The 23,536-nt window shown below is 35.1% G+C and overlaps 1 protein-coding gene, 1 non-coding gene and 1 pseudogene across 2 annotated transcripts; 1 reads left to right on the top strand and 2 right to left on the bottom strand.

The window, feature by feature from the left end:
* Positions 1 to 10,787: 10,787 nt before the first annotated feature.
* On the top strand, positions 10,788 to 10,895 carry LOC131169717 (small nucleolar RNA R71). The gene has a single exon (XR_009140617.1). It is a non-coding gene; the product is annotated as a small nucleolar RNA R71 (small nucleolar RNA).
* A 5,449-nt stretch (positions 10,896 to 16,344) lies between these two features.
* LOC110649971 (protein LIM3-like) lies at positions 16,345 to 17,491 on the bottom strand. The gene is made up of 2 exons (XM_058150349.1): positions 16,839 to 17,491; positions 16,345 to 16,759 (listed from the first exon to the last, which is right to left on the bottom strand). Exon 2 carries the CDS (start codon positions 16,718 to 16,720, stop codon positions 16,385 to 16,387), a length of 336 nt encoding a protein of 111 aa, XP_058006332.1. The 5' UTR covers positions 16,721 to 16,759; positions 16,839 to 17,491; the 3' UTR covers positions 16,345 to 16,384.
* Positions 17,492 to 17,536: 45 nt separating this feature from the next.
* LOC110649974 (ATP-dependent 6-phosphofructokinase 3-like) lies at positions 17,537 to 23,092 on the bottom strand (annotated as a pseudogene).
* Between the last annotated feature and the right edge of the window lie 444 nt (positions 23,093 to 23,536).

Here is a 23,536-nt window from a genome sequence, read left to right as displayed (position 1 = left end):
CAAAAACACCATTTTTCCTACAAAACAAAGTAAAAATTACAAATTAATCCAAAATCGACAATTATGAAAAACTAACTAATTAACTAATGAAATTAGCTAAAAATGACTAATAATCAAATAAAATGGTTATGAAATTAGACCTAAATGACTATGCAAAATGTATGCATCAAATACCCCCAAACTCAAGCTTTTGCTTGTCCTCAAGCAAACTTTAAAATGTGGTGCAAAAATTTTAGGGGTGCCTTATCCAAAGAGTTATGAAAATCACCCATTGAGGTAACTTAACACCCTTTTAGCCATACCAGCAATCCATATACCCATCCTTCAAAATGCAAAGAATTTAATGCTTATCCAAGCTTTCACCGCTTAGCCATCAAGTCAATTATCATTCAAAATCCCCAAACCAACCAATCAAGAGAGAGAGTCATGCTCAAAAGGAATTCTAGAACAATCAATAGTCAAAGTGTCTCTATATGGAATGATGGAATTGAATGAGTGAATGAATAGTTTTCCAATCCCATAGGCAAATTCCCTACTCCCATCTCCACTAATGTAGCAAGTACTATCTAGAGATCAAAGGTCTTTTTAGGGATGTAATGGGGCCATGGGGTTCAAAATGAGCCTAAGAAGAAGAATGGGTAAAAAGGATTCAAAGCATGAGAATATTTCCAATCTTAACAACATAAGGTACACTTCTTATTTTATTTTATTTTTTTTATTTTTTTTGTATATATGGAGGAGAGAAGTACACAATGAGAATTGTCAAGTGCTAGCATAGTTTACAAAACACATAAAATGGAGGGACATTTTGATACTTTAAACTTGTATTTTGCATTTTCTTTTGATGATTGTCCCTAAAAATGCCACCCCCAAACTCATTTCTTTTAATACTTTGGGTGGATTTCTTTCATTTTGAATGGCAATAGTGAAAAGCACATATACTAGCACTTTTACAAGATGACAAGCACTTCTTCTCCCTTTTATTGTATATTTTTTATTTTTATTATTATTATTTTTTTTTCCAGAAAGTGTACCTAATATTCAATACTATTCTCATGAAAAGGGTAGGAGTGTTTGGTTCATTGGCTAGATAGCAATAAGGATTTCAAGAAAAATTAGGGATAAAAAGGCTCAAAGGGGTTTGCAAGGGTAAATTTTAATTAGGAAAAAGGGCCAAAGGTTCAAAATGAGAAGGTTTAAATCAAAGAATGCCTAATCATTTCTCTTTTCAAGTATAAGCTGGTATTTCGCCTTGAAAGGTTTAGAAAATTTGTTCTAGGATTGGTGAGACATCATTTGACTACCTTATATCCAATAACTCCCTCTAAACACTTCCATCTCCAAATGACTAGTTGGGTGGCTTTTTGGCTAAGAAGATATAGGCAAGGGATAGACATTTCAAAGCCTTGCATCTTTTAGGAAACTTTCAATCCACAAACCCAACTAAAAGGTGAGTCAAATCACTCTCATAGGCACATTTTCAATACTCAAGGGGTTTGGCAAAAGATTTTAATGCATGGTGCATGATTCCTAAAATGAGTAATGCATTAACTAAATGGAGAAAGTCTATTTGTATGCAATGTGTATAATTTCTAAGTGATGTATAATGTGTGTGTAAATGTGTTATGTATATGTATGTGTGGATGTATATGTAAAATATTTACAATATATGAAAATGAAATGGGATGAGATGTTCCTATACTCAAAATGTGAAAAATGAAGCAAAAATCAAGCAAAAATCAGAATGTGCACCCCCAAACTCAAAATTGGACATTGTCCTCAATGTCTCATGCAATGTATTATCAAAAGTCAAAGCAAATAGTAATTACCAGGAATTGTAAAGATTAAAAGCAAAAAGAAAGAGTTACCTGGTATGGAGCAGATGAGAATTCAAGATATAATGGGAATGCATAAGAAGCTGCACAGGTTATGCAGAGTTAAGTGCTGTCCAGAACATGGGCATAAGTAGGGTGCATAAGCCGTGCGGTTCTGCATAAGAGGTAATATAGGTTGCATAGGCTATGCAGGACATCTGCATAAAGGGAATACAACCTGTGCAGTTCTGCATAAGTAGCAGAAAGGGTTGCACAGGCTATGCAAAATATTTGCATGAGGAAATTCATAGCCTGTGCAGTGTATACAAAAGCTGCTGCATGGGAATTGGCAAGGGAAATGTACAACCAGCAGTAGAAGCATTGAAATATATACAAAGTATGGGCAAATATGTACAAAAGGGTAATAAGTGCAATGAAAATCAAAGAAGACTAATGTAATAGCTATCCAATAAAACTTCAAGAAAAACAGAATTTAAAACAAACTAATTCAAAACAAACATAATTCAAAGCAAACTATAAATGTATGAACATATTTACAAAGAAAAGGTCCTACAAGATTGAACAAAAGTAAAACAGAATCTAATCTAGTTCTATTGTTTTGCCTTTGTCCAAAGATGTTGCTAAGAAGTGGTGGCTGCATTTGTCGAAATGATGGTCTTTGGAGGAGGTGATGGAGGTGGGGGTGGCATGCCTAGAAAGATCATGAGTTGCTTCACCATTTCCTTCAATTCTTTCTGCTTGTCCCTGGTTTCCATGACAAGGTCAAATAGGTGATCATGACGATCCTTGAGTGTATCAAGACCGGTGTCAAGCTTCCTATCCACAAAGTATATATCATCACTAAGCCTGTCAAGATAGGTGAATAAGGCTTTAGTGTTGAATGCAGGAGGGGTTGTGGATGAGGAAGGTTCAGCTGTAGGAGGTATGGGGTGGCAGGCTTTGGGGTGTCTTGTGCGGTGAGGGTGGGGTAGGTGTAGTAGGGTGCTGTGGGACTGATGGGAAATGTTGGGTTTCTGGTTGTGCAATGGGCTCAGTTTCTGCTGCAGGTTGGGCAGTATCAAAATATGACAAATTGAACCCTGTTTTGGTTAAGTATGCAGTATCAAAATATAAAGTGTCCACAAGTGCTGGTATTGAGTGCTCTGCAGGATTAAAACCAAAATGCTTGGCTATGACAGTTATGAGCCCACCCAAAACAATGTCACCTATGGATTTGGTGGCAATATGCAAGACATGCTCACGTAAGAAATAACCGGGAGAAACCTTAACTTTGTGAAATGCACACCATAACATAAATAGTTCAGATTTCCTCACAAAGACTGAACTAGTCCCTCCGCCCAATATGGTGCTAGCAATCACCTATGAATAAACCTAAGTGCGTGGTCAAGTATTTGGGAGGTTTTTGATCTTCCAGCAGAGAAAGTTTGAGGTTGGTTTGTGATGATTCGCCAAAATTGGGCAGCATTCCAAATACCCTTGTTGGCTACCTCTACTCCAGTATGTGGCACTCGAAATAACCCATCAATTGCAAAACCAAAAATGTTATGAAATTGGTCCAATGACAGCTCTCTATTTTGCCCCAAGCATCTAAATTTCATAAGTGGCTTATGGTCTACATCATGCAATTTGAGGGTAGCAGAGAATGAAGAAATAAACTCCAAAACTAGAGTTGGATAAACTATCTCCTGCTTATGCACAAATTCCATCCAACCCATACCATCAAGATATGTAACTACATTGTCAAATAAACCAAGAGATTGTAGAGAATCAGCAGATATATACCTAGTGGGTTGTACCCTCCTATCCTTGAGTCGCTTAAAAGCTGCTTTTTGAATTGTATCAGGAAGAGGCCAAGGTAGCTTTGATACATGTGAGGCTACCGAAATTGTCTTTTTGCTGGAAGAGGGTGTAGAGGCTGGAGCTTTTGGCTTTTTGGGTGGTGGTTCCGACAATGGGGTGGGTGGTTCTTTGCGTTTGGATAGAGGAGGGGCAGAGGACATGGGTCGCACAGATTTTGACCGGATTTTTCGTTTGTACGTGGTTGGGGGAGGTGGTGGGGGTGTTTCTTGTGGAGGGGAATTAGGGTTAGGAGGTATAGTTGACAATGGTGAAACCTGGAGAGGGGAAGCTGGACGGGAATGGGGAGGGGACTCCATTGCCGATGGAGAGGATGGAGAGATAAGGGCGGAAATGAAAATGCAGGGGGAAGTTTAGGGTTTATGCGGTGGAATTTCTAATGGAGAAGAATGGAGAGAGACGGTGAAAATGCCGGAAGAAATGGAGGTTGAAGGACGGTCGTGGGTAGAAGAGTCGGGAAGTGGAGGTGGGAATTTTGTTTGCCGAAAAGGAATTTGAATCGGGTTTGTAAAAGACTGCATAAGGGGAAAGTGCATGTGCATAGCTTATGCACCAGCTTATGCAAGTGTCGCCTTGTTTTGAAGTTCAGAAAAATATGTCATGCAGAAGTGCATAGGCCATGCACTCTGCTTATGCAGGTTTCGTCAACTTTTGAAATTTGAGGAGTGAAGTCATGCGGGAGTGCATAAGTCATGCACTCCCCTTATGCATCTCTCGGCAGAATTGGTTTTTCAGAGAATCGGGTCATGCAGAAGTGCATAGGTCATGCACTCTGCTCATGCACTCTTCGGCAATTTTTGGAATTTGGGTTGGTGGTCATGCAGATGTGCATAAGCTATGCACTCTGCTTATGCACTCTTTGGTGGGTTTTGAAATTCAGAGTCTTTGGTTATGCAGAAGTGCATAAGCTATGCACATTGCTTATGCACCTCTCGGCAAGTGTGGAATTTTCTGATTTCTGGTCATGCAGAAGTGCATAAGCTATGCACTCTGCTTATGCACCCCTCGGCAGATTTGAATTTTTGGAGTTTTTGGTTATGCAGAAGTGCATAAGTCATGCACTCCCCTTATGCACTCCTCGGCAGGTTTGAATTTTTGGAGTTTTTGGTCATGCGAAAGTGCATAAGTTATGCACCCTCCTTATGCAGACTTCGGCAGAGAGAGAAAATGAAAAATTTGAAGTTATGCAAATGTGCATAAGTCATGCACTCTGCTTATGCAGGTTTCGAAAGATGTGAAATTTGACAAAATTAGGCTATGCAGAGTTGTATAAGCTATGCACTCTCCTTATGCACTTGTAATAAAGGTGAAAAATGGCAAGAATTGTGGTTATGCAGGAGTGCATAAGCTATGCAGTTGCTTATGCACAATTCAACAAGATTAAGATTGCAATGGAACATGAATTGCAACTGTGAAAAATACCCTAAAATGAGGAAATATAATTCTATGAAGCATAAACCATGAGAATTTTCACCAAAAACACATCAATATATACAAAGTTCATCAAAAAAATGCATCACACAAGTATGTAGGTATGGATCCTACATAAAAGACCTTTGAGAACTATGCCATTTTGACTCAAATTGAGCAAATCAACATTTAGCACATTAAAACTCAATAAAATCTGCATAAAGTTGCATCTAACCACAAATGAGAAATGAACTCTCCAAGTTTTGCCAAGAAAATGCAGCATTTCTATCTTGAATCCTACAACCCAAAGAAGCTCAAAACTGCAAAAATGATTCACTTACCACCATATTAACATTATAAGCATATATACTTAAAAGTCACACACCCAACCTTACCAAGAACATAAGCCATCTACTGCAGACACTCTCTTTGCTGCAAATTTCATTTTTCCTCTGCATAAACCAGATTGCAGCTCCTGCAGTTCACTAACCTTTCTCCATTGATATACATTCAACCTCACCAAAAATACAAGCCATTTGCTGCAGACACCCTTTTCTTTGATTTCATTTTTCCTCTGTATGAACTAGATTGCAGCTCTGCCGCAGTTATGCAGCAAAAACTTATCAGTTTTTGGGAGAGTTTGAAGGACAAAATTTTCAAGTTAAGGGTCACTCCCCCAACAGTTCACCAGCCTTTCTTCATTGAAATACATCTACAAGGGACAAGATTTAACAATGTCAAAAATTAAATTTGGGGAAATTTAAGATAAAAACAAAATCATTGAAAATGAAAGTAAATCAACAAAAGCAAAATAAAAGGACTTGGGATGCCTCCCAAGAGGGCTAATTTATAGTCCTTAGCTGGACTTTTCATGAATTTCACTGAAAAGATGTGAGGGATTGGAGAGCTTGTAACAGCTTGCTCCTATTATTGGGTCTCCAGTTATGTAATGCTTCAATCTATGCCCATTGACCTTAAAATTCCCAGATTTTTCACTCCAAATTTCAATTACTCCATAAGGGAAAACATTAGAAACTCTATATGGACCAGTCCACCTTGACTTGAGTTTTCCAGGGAACAATTTCAATCTTGAGTTGAACAACAAAACTAAATCACCTTCTTTGAATTCCTTTTTCCTAAGATGCTTATCATGCCAAACTTTAGTTCTTTCTTTGTAAATACGGGCACTTTCATAAGCATCCATCCTCAATTCCTCAAGCTCATTAAGTTGTAACAACCTTTTCTCACCAGCTTGTTTAAGATCAAAATTCAAGGTCTGAATGGCCCAATATGCTCTATGTTCTAGCTCCACAGGTAAATGACAAGACTTACCATACACCAACCTAAAGGGAGTAGTTCCTATAGGGGTTTTGTAGGCAGTCCTATATGCCCATAAAGCATCATCTAGTTTGATAGACCAATCTTTCCGAGAATTGTTCCTTTGTTTTCTCCAAAATATGCTTGAGCTCTCTGTTAGAAATTTCAACTTGTCCTGAAGTTTGAGGGTGGTATGGGGTAGCTATCTTGTGCACTACACCATACTTCCTCATTAAGCTCTCAAATTGCTTATTGCAAAAATGGGAACCCCCATCACTAATTACAGCCCTAGGAGCTCCAAATCTGCTCAAGACAAATTTCTTCAAGAATTTCACTACCACTCTAGCATCATTAGTTGGAGTTGCAATAGCTTCCACCCACTTTGACACATAGTCAACCCCAACTAAGATGTATCTATTACCATATGAAGGAGGGAATGGCCCCATAAAATCTATTCCCCAAACATCAAATAATTCCACTTCAAGAATATTATTTAGGGGCATTTGATCTCTTTTTGACAAATTTCCACTCCTTTGACATTTATCACAATCCAACACAAATTTCCTCACATCCTTAAAAAGATTTGGCCAAAAGAAACCAGCTTGCAAAATTTTACTAGCTGTCTTAGAGATTCCAAAATGTCCTCCATAATCAGAAGCATGGCAATGATGCAAAATACTCTATGTCTCCTCATCAAGAATACACCTCCTTATTAAACCATCAAAACATCTCTTGAAGAGTAAAGGATCGTCCCATCTATAAAACTTCACCTCATGCAAAAACTTTTTCTTTTGTTGCCATGTCATACCTAGAGGTAAAACTCCACAAGATAGATAATTCATAATGTCTGCATACCAAGGTAGTTTAGCAACAAGAGAGAAAAGTTGTTCATCCAAGAAAAACTCATCAATAGGGATTTCATCCAATTCTTCATCATCCAATTTCAACCTACTAAGATTATCAGCAACTACATTTTCAGCTCCCTTCTTATCTCTAATCTCCAAATCAAACTCTTGTAATATCAGAATCCACCTAATGAGTCTAGGTTTAGCCTCCTTTTTACGGAGCAAATACCTGATTGCTGCATGATCTGAAAATATAACCACCTTTGAGTCAATAATGTAAGGTCTGAATTTTTCCAAGGCAAAGACAATTGCTAAAAATTCCTTTTCAGTTGTTGCATAATTTGTTTGAGCCTCATCCAGTGTTCTACTAGCATAATAAATAGCATAAGCCTTTTTGTCCTTTCTTTGACCAAGAACAGCTCTAATTGCATAGTTGCTAGCATCACACATAATTTCAAAAGGTAGGCTCCAATCAAGTGGTTGCATGATTGGAGCAGTGATAAGAGCTTGCTTCAATCTGCAAAAGGCATCCAAACACTCTTGGTCAAATACAAATGGTGTGTCATTACTTAACAAATTAGACAAAGGTTTAGCTATTTTAGAAAAATCCTTGATAAAGCGTCTGTAGAACCCGGCATGTCCTAGGAAACTTCGAATTCCCTTGACATTGGTAGGAGGAGCCATCTTCTCTATCACTTCAACCTTGGCTTTATCAACCTCTATTCCTCTGTTAGACACCAAATGTCCAAGCACTATCCCTTCCTGAACCATGAAATGACACTTTTCCCAGTTTAACACAAGGTCAGTATCTGCACATCGCTGCAAAACTTTAGAAAGGTTAGCCAAGCATATATCAAATGAAGATCCATAAACAGAAAAATCGTCCATAAAAACCTCCATTATGTCTTCAATGAAATCTGAGAAGATTGCCATCATGCACCTTTGAAAAGTGGCTGGTGCATTACACAACCCAAATGGCATCCTTCTATAAGCAAAGGTTCCATACGGACAAGTAAAAGTGGTTTTCTCTTGATCATTTGGATGGATAGGGATTTGAAAAAAACCTGAATATCCATCTAAATAGCAAAAGTAAGAATGCCTAGCCAGTCTTTCTAACATCTGATCAATGAAGGGAAGTAGAAAATGATCTTTTCTAGTGGCAACATTTAATTTTCTGTAATCTATGCACATTCGCCAACTAGTTCTTTATTACGGTGGGAATTAATTCATTATTTTCATTTTTGACAATTGTCATTCCACCCTTTTTGGGACAACATGTCTTGGGCTCACCCAAGTCTTCATGCGAGATGGGATATATGATCCCTGCATCAAGCAACTTCAAAATTTCCTTTTTAACAACTTCTTTCATATTTGGGTTCAACCTCCTCTGATGTTCAATAGATGGCTTACAATTTTCTTCCAAACTGATTCTATGCATGCAAAAGTGTGGGCTTATTCCCTTAATGTCATCTATGGTGTATCCCAAAACTTTCCTAAATTGCCTCAACACTCTTAACAACTTATCAGCCTCTAAAGTACTCAAATTTTCATTTACAATTACTGGATAAGTGTTATTAGTGCCAAGAAATTCATACCTGAGCTGAGAAGGAAGTTGCTTAAGTTCTACCTTAGGTGCATCTTCTTCCTTGAATGATGGTTGCTTAAATTCTACTTTTTCCTTTTGTGTGAGTTGAAAAACTGGAGCAGAAATGAATGGTGGACTTCCCTCTAAGTGTTGAGCATATGCAGCTACATGAGGGTTGTCATAGTCTATGCCTCCTCCATGAACCAAACAATTTTCAAGTGGATCTTCTGGATATTTCTTTCTAAAGTGTTCTTCAACCAGCTCATCAATAATATCAACTCTCAAGCAAGTATCAGCTTCAGAATGATGCTTTTTCATAGTGTTATTAATATTAAAAACCAATTGCTCTTCACCAACACTAAGAGTCAGCTTTTCTCCCTTAACATCAATCAATGCTCCTGCTGTAGCTAGAAAGGGTCTTCCCAAGATAATTGGGATATTAAAATCTTCCTCCATGTCCAAGATGACAAAGTCAACAGGTATGTAGAACTTCCCAACCTTCAGAGGCACATTCTCCAAAATCCCTTCAGGATACTTAATTGACCTGTCAGCTAACTGAAGAGAAATGTGGGTTGGTTTAAGATCTCCCATATTGAGCTTTTCATAAATGGAGAGGGGCATAAGGCTAACACTAGCCCCTAAATCATATAAAGCTTTTGTAGAACATGATTCCCCTATGTGGCATGGAATTGAAAAACTCCCTGGATCCTTGAGCTTTTGGGGAAGTTTCCTTTGAAGGATAGCACTACATTCTTTTGTCAAAGCTACAGTTTCATCATCTTCAAGTTTCCTCTTGTTTGAGAGAATTTCTTTCAAGAATTTTGCATAAGAGGGCATTTGTGAAAGAGCGTCAACAAAAGGCACATTTATGTATAGCTTCTTCAAAACTTCTAAGAACTTCCCAAATTACTTTGTGAAATCTTTGTGGAAAGGGAAGTTGTGGCTTGTAGGGTTCAGGAGGTATATATTTCTCTTCCTTCTCTTCAAATTCCTCCTTACATTTTTCTGCACTCTCTTGTTTTTCACTCTCATCAGTTCCTTTCTCATTTTCTCTCTTCTCACTATTTTCACTCTTCTCATCATTTATAACTTTTCCACTTCTTAAAGTAATAGCTTGACACTGCTCTCTTGGGTTTTCTGGTTGACTTGGAAGTTTTCCAAAAGATTTAGCACCTGAGGAAGATGCTTGTTGTGCAATCTGGTTTTCCAAAGATTCTTTGTGTGTTTGCATCTGCTCCACCTTGCTTTAATCTCTCTCCTCTCCACATCATGCGTATTTTGGTTAGCACGAATGTGTTGTAATCAAGCTTGTGGTGGAATTTCGTTCTTCTTTGTTTTGGTGGAGGGTTCATATTTTTCTGCTGAAAATTAGGCAATGGTTGCCTATTTTGCTGATATGAAACTCCTTGTTGCTGTTGTGGTTGAAAATTCTGATTTTGAACTTGATTTTGCTGATTTCCCCATGAAAAGTTGGGATGATTCCTCCAATTTGGATTGTAAGTTTGAGAATAAGAATTCCCCATTTGCTTGTTTCCATAATTACCAACATATGCTGCTTGTTCTCCATAATCTACTCCACAGCTGGTAGTTTCCTCTGCATAAGCCACTTGTTGTGAACTTCCAGCTGATGATGATGAACTAACCAACATACTCAAATCTTCCATCTTCTTAGCAAGGACATTTGTAAGTGCATCAAATTTTGCATTAATCATGTTGAATGGATCAAGGTCATACATTCCAGCAGCTTGCCTCTTTTGAGTTGGAGCTGGTCCTCTTAGACTACTCCAAAGATGAGTATTCTTTGCAATTTTCTCCAATAGCTCATAAGCTTCATCTTCATGCTTTATAATAAATTCTCCTCCTGTTTGAGCATCAATAATTCCTCTAACTGCAGGAGTGACATTTGAGTAAAAATTCTGGTTTATCATCCATTTCGGAATGGCATGATGTGGGCATAATCTCTCTAATTCCTTCCATCTCATCCATGACTCATAGAGAGTTTCATCTTCTCTTGGTCTGAAAGCTGTCATTTGATTCCTCAACTCTTGAGTTTTTCCAGGTGGAAAATATTGTGCAAGAAATGCATCAGTGAGTTGCTCCCAATTTGTAATGGAGTTATGAGGTAAAGAATCAAGCCAATCCAATGCTCTATCTTTCAAAGAGAATGGGAATAGCTTCAATCTTACTGCATCATCTGACACTCCAGGTTGTTTTTGCATGTCGCAATTCATAGCAAACTTCTTCAGATGTGTATGTGGATTTTCAGAAGGATGTCCTCCAAATTGAGAATTCTGAATCATTTGAAGAACTCCAAAATCCATCTTGTAGCTATTTGCATCAATTCTTGGTCTTGCTATACTCTCTCTCAAGTCATCAAAACGAGGAAAAGCATGATCCATCATACTTCCCCTAGGCACGTTAGCATTAACAACTTCTTCCCCTTGGGCTGCATCTTCATTGTTTTGACCATTTCCAGCATTACCACCGATTCTAATTCTTTCATCAGCCATGTCTGCTTCTAATTCAGTTTCTCTCAATGCTTCTTTCCTTCTTCTGGTTTCTTTCTTATTGGCTTTACAAAATTTCTCAATTTCAGGATTGAACAATAAGGATGTGTCACTTGAGCTTCTAGCTCTTCTCATAAAAGATTAAAAGTACTTGAAAAAGAACAAACAAACACAAAATGAAAAGATAACAAAAATAAAACTAAAAATAGCTAAAATAATCAAGAATTCAATCTTAAACAAACAATTCCCCGGCAACGGCGCCAAAAACTTGATGCGTCCCTACCGCAAGTGCACGGGTCGTACAAGTAGTATAGAAAAGATATCGATCCCACGAGGAGTTATGTTAATGATTGAATTTTTGATATAAAAGTTGACTAAATCGAAGTATTTATGAAATTAAAGTAATGAATTGATGGGTAATGGAGTATGAAATCTAAATGTGCAAAATTAATGTTCTATTCAACAATGTATAAACTAAAATTGCATCAAATTGAAATAAGCAAGTTCAGATGTGGCAATATTCAAAATGGCAAGTAATTAAATTCGATTAGAAATTAACAATGGAAAAAAGGCGATTCCGGAGTTCGGGATTTCATATTCGAGCTATTTTGGGATTTTAAATTGGTTATCCAATCTTGTGAAACTAATGGGTTTTAAGGAGATCAATTCTTAAATCCTTTGAATTCCCTTTCGAGTGAGACAAAGAGTGCCTTAATCAATCTAATCCTACTTTCGTGGACTTAGAATTAATTAAGACCCATTAAGTTCTTTAATTAATCTGTGAATCCTCTTAACCTTTAGCCTATTTCTAGGTCTAAGTTAATTAAGTCCAAATTTTTAATTATCTATCTCAAGGCCTTCTCCTTTCGGTGTTTCAACCATGGATTAAAAATATTACTTAATGGGATCCTACACTAAGCATGTCATTAAGCATACAAGAAATGAATAAAACTCATTAAGACCACAAAATATGGATTACCCAATCAAAATCCACAAAATATATCAAATATTACAACCCTTACTCCAGAATCAAAATAAAACTACTCACTATCCATAATGCTTACAAGATATATTGAGTTTAAATGGAAATAAAGCTTTAATCTAAGCTAAGGAGTAAGAAATTAAACACTAGAAGTATAGAAAAATATAAGGAAAGAAAGAAATCTGCAAATCTTGGTTGAAAATGGTGTGGAAGGTGAAAGTGACTCTTCAAATTCTGCCTCCCTTCTCCTTTCCTTTTCTGCTCCTTGTCCTCTCTCTCTAAAATGGGAAAATGAGACTATTTATAGCATTTTTCTAACATGGAGCCCTAAAATGGTATGTTCTAGGAGGAATTATCTGAGGGAATCTTCTGCCAGCTCATTAATGAACTCTTTATGGGACTGCATAAGTGGATTGCATAAGTCATGCAGTCCCTTATGCAGTTTTCGGCTGTTTCTGAGTCACTTATGCGAAGCTGCATGACTTGGTGCATAGGTTATGCACAATTCCGTGAAGGTGCATAAGGGAGGCGAGAATGTGCATAAGCTATGCAGTCTCCTTATGCACATTTCGGCTGGTTACAGCGATGATCTTTCTCCTTATGCAGATCTGCATAGCTTATGCGGCAAGTTATGCACAGTTTGGTCAATGCATATTTCAGCTTGAGAACTTGTTTTTGACATCTTTGGCTGTAGAAGACACTCCTCAGTGGCAAAATTTCTCTTCAGTCCTTCAAAAACACCATTTTTCCTACAAAACAAAGTAAAAATTACAAATTAATCCAAAATCGACAATTATGAAAAACTAACTAATTAACTAATGAAATTAGCTAAAAATGACTAATAATCAAATAAAATGGTTATGAAATTAGACCTAAATGACTATGCAAAATGTATGCATCAGTCAATTTGTGGAATTCAAGTGAATTTGCTAATGATGAATCCTCTTTGAGCTTAGAATCAATATATTTTTTGCATGATTATTAGAGAAGATAAATACATAGGGAATTCAACTCCATATGAGCAGAGAAATAAGAAAAGCAAAAGCCAATATGCCATAAAAAGAACATATCTATATTTATTGGAAGTACATCAAAAAAAAAATTAAGGTAAGGGTTATTTTTATTTATAATGAAATCCACAAATTAAAATTAGGATTAAAAAAACTCTAAAAAGAATATAATATAAATATTATTTAAAACTTTCGTATTATTTATTATCACTATATTCATTTTAATAAATTAATTTTTTTATAATTATAATTTTAAACTAATAATTTCTTTTATTATTGTTATTATTATTTTTTTTACTTTGAATAGAAAAGAAAGGAGAATTGAGTGAGTAAAAAATCCTATGGAAGTTCATGGCCAAGGATAAGGTATAAGAGTGTGTCATAGCTAAATACTTAGGCTCATAAAATATTTTCATATGAAAAATATTTTCAATGAAAAATATCTTTTAAAAAACTGTATATTAAAAATATTTTTAAGAAATTTTTTCATAAAAATATTTTTAATTATTTTGCTATAATATTAAATTAATAATATGTATTTGTATTATATATATATATATATATATATATATATATATATATATGAATATTTTTACATTTTCATAAAAATTATCAAATCTTAAAAAATGAAAAATGTGTTTCTTTTTAAAAAAAATTATTTTCTCCAAAAAAACTTAATTTTTTTTATTAGGAAAATATATTTCATTAATATTTTTTTTACCAAGCACTAAAAAATATTTTTTAAAAAATATATTTTTTATGAAATAAATTGAACCCCAATTTGCTTTAGTTTTATTTAATATTTTTTTTAAAAAAAATATTGAGATTTGATAATTTAATACATTGATTAACTTGTTAAGATAATCTCCTTTCTGAATATTGAAAAGGTTCAATTCTCAAATAAAAGTGGAAGAATGGGTCATTGGTTGAATTAAATTTAAATACTATAATATTATTAATTTGTAACTTCACCTACCATGGTAATCTTAACACGCTTTAACCATTACCAATACAGAATTAATTAAATTGTTTTACATTTACGTTTGCTTTTTCATTGACTAATTTATGATTAAGATAAAGTATAAACATGAACCTCTACCTACATTCTCACTAATAATATTAAAAATTGACTCTCTCACAATAAAAATGAAGAAAAAAAATGAAACATTATTATTATTATTATTATTATTATTATTATTATTATTATTATTATTATTATTATTATTTCTTCCACGATACTCTAATCAAATACTTACACTACACCACAATTCATTCATTTTCACACTTAATTTCTATTGACCTTAATAAATAAATTATGGGAGTTATTAGTATAATTGATAGTTGAGCCTATTTTGTAGATTTTGTATATATTTGCAAGTTTTTTCTCTAGCTGGGAGAATCTTTTAATTATATACATTGGTTGATTCTTTTATCTCGTGTTAATATAAGTCTCTAAAAATGTTTATTTCTTCAAATATTTTTTTTTTAAAAAATTGATTAAAAATATATGCACACATAAAAAACAGAAAAGATATACATTTTAACAAAATCATAATAATTTTATCAAAATATATTAAGTCTTATATCTCACACACACACACGTTGTTTACGACTGATGTAAAGATCTCAAAATATCAATTCAGCTATCGAAAGCGGATGGACATTTCATTAAATAGACTCAATTTTTTTTTTTTTTTTGAATTGATTAAAAACTAGATACGTACGTTGACTATAATTAAAATTTCCCACCCAGTCATTATCCAGCCGTCATATACAGCTGCAAAATCTCTTTCGTATTTGAATTAATTAACAAAATCACTTTCAGACTATTTAATTATGTTGATTTCAGATAATTGAATCTCTAGCCTTTTATTTGGCACTTCGAAGAACTTTGATAAGTTTGACAAGTTTGGAGGGTCTAAAATGAAAAATTGAATACTATGAAAAACAAAACAAAAGAAAATTTGAAATTCAATTAATTGTTTATATTTAATCAATCTTTATACTGAAAATTTCAAATTATTAAAATTGATTTTTTTATTTTTAAAAAATAATTTAAAATATGAATTTATTATTTATGTTACTTAAATTTTATATCTGTCTTCGCATATTCTAATTGTAATCTGATTTGAAAAGTTTTATATTGTAATCTGAATAAAATATTTTTATGAGATTTGTGATGGAAGCGAAGAGTATAAGCTAAACATTTTGAGAAATTTAGTAAACACATTGAGGGATCATTTTTGCATTCCTTTATACATTTTTCTATCATTCGAATCATCATTATCAGATATAAGTTCTTTTTTTTTTTTTCTGTTCATTTTTCTTCTTCTCTCTACACTACAATTATATGCACAGTGCATGTGTCTATTATAACAAAATTTATATTAAAAAGTTACAAAATTTTAAAAGAATTTAATTTAATTTACTTTTCAATTGATTAAAAATATAATTTATTTAACTTTTTTAAACTATAAAAATTTTATTATAAAATTATTTGAATTTAATTATTTCAATAAATAAAATTAAATTCCAATAGAAAAAATCTAAATGGGTATCTTCAATAAAATTCATCATAATTAATTGTTATAATAAAATTGTTATATATATAATTAGTATATTTTAAATTTTATCTTTTAAAAAGTGTAAATATATATTAAAAATCTCGAGTTTAAATTCGCTTGTATTATTTTTGCGTCACGTCATCCTCATATAATATTATGAGTTTGAAGCACTTTTTCTTTTAATTAGCTCAACATGAGAGAAAAGGGGGAAAATTGCATGCTGATTTAGGGAAATACCATAGATTTAATTTGTAGCTTCATTTCATTTTAATTTAGAGGCTACTACATGAATATATTTATTCTGAAATACAGAAATATATATATATATATATGCTCTTGTCAACCATCTTACGGGACTGTATAGCCTGCAATTTAGACAGAACAAAGAAAATAAATAAATTAGTTGGTTTTGAACATTTGATCCATAACCACAAGCAAATAAAAGAAATAAAATCCAGAAAAGATTGAATTGTTACTCACTTCCACATTTCATGCCATGGCTAAGTGGTTTGCCACAGAAATCAGCAACATGAACAACCTTGTCCATGTCAATAACGTCCTCAATCTCCTTGGAAATGTACTTGCACACGCATGGAATATCAACATACTTTATTACATTGCAACACCCTTGAGATGGATCCATTCTTGGACCTCCCTTTTGAACATACATAGCACACTGTGTTATTAGACCTTGCAGGTCACCTTCGCATGGTTGACCCAGACCTACATTGGATCCATTGGAAATCAGAATTCCAGCCATTGCAAGAATAGCAAATCCCATGAAGTTGATGTTCAAGATCATCGCCATATCCTTTCTCTGTTTCTTTGTATGTGTGTGAGTGCGAGCCTGCATATGTGGTTGGCTTTATATAGACAAGAACTTTAGTTTTGAAGAAGGGAAATTGGAATCTTTGCATGACTGTTACCTCTGTGCATTGGCTGTTTTTGGTGTTCTTGAAATTAGTTGTTTGCTGTGAAACGCTTCCATTTTCACCTCTTTTACAACTTACAGAGGAACAAACGAGGATTTTGCTGGCTCCCTTTGGCAGCTAGCTTCTTCTGTTACACATATGGTGTGAAGTTCCATCTATGATAATGCTCCCACCCTAAATTTTCACATGATCATCCTAAAAGTAAAAAATTTGAAAGAGAGAGAGAATAAAATATTATTTTAAAAATTATTATTATATTATTATTTTCCTAGATTGTTATAAATTAATTTTAATTAATAACAAATAACATATATATAATTAATAATTTTCTTAATAAATTGAGTTAAAATAAAATAATTTTATGATAATAATTATTAATTATAAAAATAAAAAAGAGAAAAATAAAAAACTTCTTTTAAACCTAGAAATCAAGAAACTTTTTCTGACACCATGCTAAAATTGAGAGATACTGAAGTGAAATAACAAGCAACAGTTGGTCCAATTTACCCTGTTTTTTAGTGTATGTTTATTGTGTAGGCATCTCAAAACTACCATTTACTTTTAATAACATTGGATAAATCAGAAAGAAATTAATAAAAATGGTGACGACTTTCAAACAATTCAAATAGATAATTAACCATGATAGTTACATGGATTAGTAATGTGGATTAACCGAGATTAACCGAGAGAAAGCTCATAAGGATTTAGACACAGACAAATTGATACTGATATCATGAGGCAATATGCAAAAATGCAGAATCCCCTTTTATGCTATGGATCAGTAATGTGGAACTTATCAGCAGGAGAGTGCATGTTTTTATGGAATTAGTTTTGCCCTGAACAATCAATGACAAACAGGAAAGAGTATGAACTGGTTATAGAGGAACTTACATGAAATGGTATGTAAGCGTGTCTTCCATTTACAGGTCCAACTGTGAAACCTGTATATCCTGCCATTGCCTCATGAATGGCACTGTGAGTTAGTAAAGTGCAGTACACATTGTCAGACGCATTGCTTGGAATAGCTCAGAATATGTAGGTGGGATCTGCCATACAAGCCAAATCCATTAGTCTTTACATTGCTTGTTTCATAATGGCTGTTGCTTTCAATTGGTATGAAGGAAAAATTTTAATTGACTAACCAATGTATTTCAGAGTTATATTCATCTTTTGCTGGTTTGCAAAGTGATCCTGCAAGAGCAAATTAAATATATGTAAAATAAGACAAAGTTGAATGACATGAATAGTTAAACTCTGCTGCAGAATTCTTACCTTAATTTTCTGGGATATCCACAGACCAACATCTTGGAGTAGCTTGTTTCCTGAAGCATCCTGTTGGTCCACGGCACGCATACTTTCACAAAGAAGCTCTTGTCCTGCACCTTCAGCAATTACAATAACCATGTGAGGATGCAGAACTCGCATTATAGTAGAGAGTATAACGATGCAGACCTTACCACTGTACCTGCCCGTTAACTTGACAACACCAATACCATTCTCGAAACTCTCTGCCTCAACATGGGCTGCATTAATAGCTCGTTGAGCCTCAACAGCAGTATCAAAGCCGAAGGACTTGTCTATAACCCGAACCCAAAAAGTTGCAAAAAATGCAAAATTTTCAGTTTGTTTGAAATTTTGCATCAGAAGCAGAAATTCTTGTGATAAGAAGAATATCGGAATGTCATTGTCAATGGTCTTTGGAATTCCAACCACGGCAACTTTGAGACCACGTCTTCTAATTTCCTGCTTGAAAACAAGCAATGCTAATAATGTTTACAAATTCCCAGCAGAAAACAATCTGAAAAAAAAAAAAATCCTTCTGTCTGACTGGAGACTAGAAAATTACCTCAAAAATCACTGCAGCCCCTTTTAGAGTTCCATCTCCTCCGATTATATAAACCTGAAAAATACATTCAGTTATCATTCTTACAATGCGTTTGAAAATGGAAATGTTGTCAGAGGACGAGAACCTGATTAATGCCCCTTTCCTGGATGCTGTCAACTATCTTAGAGGTATCATAGCCTCCTCTGGACGCTCCAAGAATGGTGCCACCACGTTTATGGATAGAATTCACAACCTTTGGCGACAAAGGAACTGTATTGCGAGCATAAAAGCCCTTGTATCCTCCCTGTTTTCAAAATCCAAATTCCTTTAATCTAATATTACCATGAATTGATAAAAGAACAAACTAATGAGCAAAACATTTGCTTTCTTACCTCTATCCCAAGAACTCTGTTGACACCATACACGTAATGTAAGCCACATGCTAATTCCCTAATCACTGTGTTTAAACCAGGGCATAGCCCACCACATGTTACAATACATGCGTGAACTTCATCTGATTCAAAGTACACCTGAGTAATGAAGATCATGCAATAACATGATGTCATGCACCCATCTAAGGTTCAAAAATCCAAATTCAAGAAATTAATTAGGCACACAATTCAAACCTTTTGAAGAGGCCCAGCACGTCTAAAGTGTGTTCCTCTTGGACTATCTTTCAGAACAACAATCTGCATGCATTAAATAGAAAATAAAATAAAATATAAAACAAAAACCCAAAAAAAATTGCAGTGATGGGTCATTAATCAGAGCATGAAACTTCTTTAAATCAGAAAGTTTGAGAAAGATACCTTCTGGGCTAAAGTATCATTGGCGTTAACAAAATGTTGCCTGGTATAGAAGTTTTCATGTTATGAATCAAACATTTATGTCTCCAAATTTTCAGTTAAGAACACAAAGCTAAACTTACTTAACAACTGAATAGGAAGGATTGTCTTGTAATGGATTAGGATTTGTCTGCATCAGACCACAAAACAAGAACAAACGCAAGTAACATAAACACTGAAATATAACAGTTCAGTCAGTTCATCACCGACAAAAAATCGATTTTTTTTTTCAAGAAAGAAATAATATAAGTACAGGGAGGTCAGATATGTAATCTGTCAAGTGAGGAACGTCTTCAAGAACGTATCCAGCGTCGCTGATAGATTGTAGCCGTTGATAAGAAAGCAGTTAAACGGTGGAGATTTATTAGATTGCAAAAGGTGGTACTTATTGCGTAATAAACATCGAAACTAAAAAGGCAAAAATGATAAAACGATTGAAAAAAAAAAGAAAATTTGGCGGTTTGAGCCTTTGAGATGGTGCTAGAAGAAGGGTAAAAAACAGAGTAAACTGACAAAGGAAATGGCTTGAAAAAAAAAAACAGGGACTTGCATAGGTTTGCATGAAATGTGGGTCTAGGCCATGAATTCTTCATTTGCTCCGCCGGCCATCGGAGATGGGTCTCGGCCATGAAATGTAGACTGAAACAAGATTGTTTTTGGAAATTATTAGATTGCGCCTTTTGTATGAGAATCTGTGAGTATAAATTAGTGATTTTAGAGAGACAGAGTTTGATGAATTTGAAGAGTTTGACTAAATAAAAATTGTGGGGGGGAGGGGGGCGGAACATACTCTTCGTGTTCTACCCTTTTAATTTTAAAATTCAATTAAAATAAAACAGTTTTATTAAAATAATTTTAAAAATAATTTTTATTTATTTGTAAGATTTCATTATATTAAAAATCATAAAATAAATTGAATTTTATATGATCAATGTAAAAGAACTAAAAAATTTTGGAATATGAATTCTGATGTTTATTGCTCCAGAAATCAAATATATATATATAAAATTACAGCTAACAAATAAGTTCCTAACCAAGCTAAACTATCAAAATTGTATCAGAATCATACAACAAAAGGTAAGAACAGATATGCACACAAAAATTCATAAACAAATGCCCTAAATAAATGCAAAATAAGTGGCAGCTAACAGCTGCCTTTCCAATACTCCCCTCAAGTTGGAGCATGGAGATCTCGAATGCCCAACTTGTGAAGAAGAAAGTCAAACTGATCATTTCCTAACGCTTTTGTGAAGATATCCGCAGGTTGCATTGAACTATGTACATAATCTGTTTGAATGTTACCATTCAATATCTCATCACGGATAAAATGACAGTCCACTTCAATAAGCTTGGTACGTTCATGATAGACAGGATTAGCAGCTATATGCAGAGCTGCCTGACTATCACAATACAAATTCATAGGTTCAGTGTAACACCCCTGATTTTTTATATATTATTATTGGGCTTCGTGTAGGTATCCTCAATTCGCGGAAATTCGACAGTTGTCCGGATCTGTGAATTTCCGGCCAGACAGACCCGTTACCGGAAAAGTCTCCGAATTGGACCGAGGTTTTGGCTAGCCCCCCATTGTCAGACGTCCCGAGCGTTCAAGTCGGAATCGGCAAAGGTAAACCCGAACCTTGCTTTTTCGTAATTTTCTAGTGCTTAAATAGGATTAAAAATTCATAAAATATTCGTGGTAGCTTAGAAAATTACGATTCTTTTTGCAATAGCTTAGTAATATTGCTAAGGACCGCGGGGCAAAGTTTTATAATTTTTAGAGCTTGTTTGGGCAATTTTTGCAAAAATGATCAATTATAAGGACTAAATTGAAATTTTTCCATATTGTGATGAATGATTGATTTGATGGGCCCAGGATGGGCTGTGTGATGTGATTGAGTTGTGGATATATGGATTGTGGATATAGAAGTGTGTTTTGAGCCCTTTTGCAGGTTGGGTAGGTCCTAGGTATAGGGGAGACTCTGCCGGATTTTCGGCATGACTTAGGACGTATTTGGTCTTTTCTTTATTTGTATTGAGTCATTTGTGTTAAATAAATGTAATGTAATTGTCAGGTGAGACGGGACAGCCTTCTTCCTCCGCCCAGCCTACACAGTGATTGTCGTCAAGTCTGTGAGTAAAATATTAATTTTAATTATAATTTCGATATTATTATATGTTCAGCATGCCCATGCATCACTTATATGCATATATTTATGTAGTTAAACTCTAGGCACGATTTATGTTGCATTCATAACTGTTAATGTGCCATGAGTGTTGTTGTGGTAATTTGGAGGCGGTGTGCGTGCGTTGGCGTCGTGTGATGTGGTGTGGACGATGGATAGGACGGGGTAGACACGGCTTGAGTTCTTCGCTGGGACCCGTTCCTTCGAGGGGTAGTCACGGCTTGAGTTCTTCGCTGGGACCCTCGATTTGGTTTATTAATCGAAAGTCCGGCTTGAGTTCTTCGCTGGCACCAGGTTGGATCTAAGAGAGTCAGTATAGGGATCGGCTCCCAATATATTATGATTGATGCTACGAGTGCGTGAGTGCTCTAAATTACCTTTTGATGCTATGATGTGAATATGATGTTGATGTTGCATTTCACGCTACGAGTGCATTAGTTCTGAGATAGTTATAGAGATTATGGTTAAAATTGATATTTTACTCTCTGAGTCGAACGCTCACTCCTGTTCAAAAATTTTTACAGGCCACAGGAGGATATTTTTTTGAGGTTAACCTGCTTTCTCCCTCGCAGGTCGATTACTACTGTTTGTATAAACTTGTTAAATCTTAGAATTTCCGCATGTGTTAGAAATGTTTATTTGATTTGGGTCTGTAAACTAAATTATTATTTTTGGACCTGTAAACTTAAATGTGCTATGCATGTTTGATGGATTGGATGAGGGAGCTGAGCTCCCATTTATTTTATGTTGATGAGTATGTGGAGGGTGAGCTGAGCTCCCCAATTGACTATATATTGTGTTTACAGGTCGGGTGAGTCGAAAACTCCCCGTTGGAAAGTCCATTTTATGGCCGGACTCTGTCCGTTTGTTTTCTTGAATTTGGGCCCAATGGGCCTTAGAATTGGGTAAATGAACAGTTAAGGCTTACTACGGGCCTCGGGGGCTTTAGGCTGGCCCAGGTCCTAGTGCCGGTCCGGCCCATAGGTTGGGTCGTGACATTCAGTATGCGCCACACTAAGAGAATTCAATAATCCTTTCAACCATTTAAGTTCACAAGTTGTAGTACTCATAGACCGATATTCAGCTTCAACGGATGAGCGAGACACTGTCTGTTGCTTTTTAGTCTTCCACGAGATAGGGGATTCACCCAAAAGAACAAAATAACCGGTCAAAGACCGTCTTGTCAAAGGACAGCTAGCCCAATCAGAATCACAGTAAGCAGACAATTTGATATCACAATTGGCATGCAGTAGTATACCCTAACCTGGATTTCCTTTCAAATAATGCACAACTCTAACAGCTGCCTCCCAATGAGCTTTCTTCGGTTGTTGCATGAACTGAGCAAGAATATGCACACAATAAGACAACTCGGGCCGAGTTATTGTTAGATAAATAAGCTATCCCACCAGACGCCTATACTGAGCAGGGTCATCCACATCATCACTCTCGGTAAGGGCCAGCTTGTGACTTTGTTCAAAAGGAGTTTTAGCCGGCTTGCAACCCAGTAATCCAACTTCTGAAATTACATCCAATGCATACTTACGTTGACATAAGAAAATACCATTCGAGTTTCTGGCTACTTCAATCCCTAAGAAAAATTTTAGCTTCTCCAAGTCTTTTATATGAAAGCAACGACTCAAATAGTTGTTAAATTTTTGTACAGCGGAAACATCATTGCTGGAGATAATAAGTCATCCACATAAATAAGCACATTCAATTGAACAGTCCCAGCTCGAAAAGTGAACAAAGAGTAATCTGAATATGATTGCTGAAATCCATAAGCTTTCAGAGATGTAGCCAATTTCGCAAACCAACATCTAGGTGCTTGCCGCAAAC

This window comes from Hevea brasiliensis, chromosome 1 (genome assembly GCF_030052815.1).
Source record: "Hevea brasiliensis isolate MT/VB/25A 57/8 chromosome 1, ASM3005281v1, whole genome shotgun sequence".
Classification (NCBI taxonomy): Eukaryota; Viridiplantae; Streptophyta; class Magnoliopsida; order Malpighiales; family Euphorbiaceae; genus Hevea; species Hevea brasiliensis.
This window is presented reverse-complemented; position numbering and strand designations above follow the sequence as displayed.

Bases quoted from the DNA above. Each gene is read 5' to 3' on its own strand.
- LOC110649971 (XM_058150349.1), bottom strand. From the start codon at position 16,720: ATGGCGATGATCTTGAACATCAACTTCATGGGATTTGCTATTCTTGCA.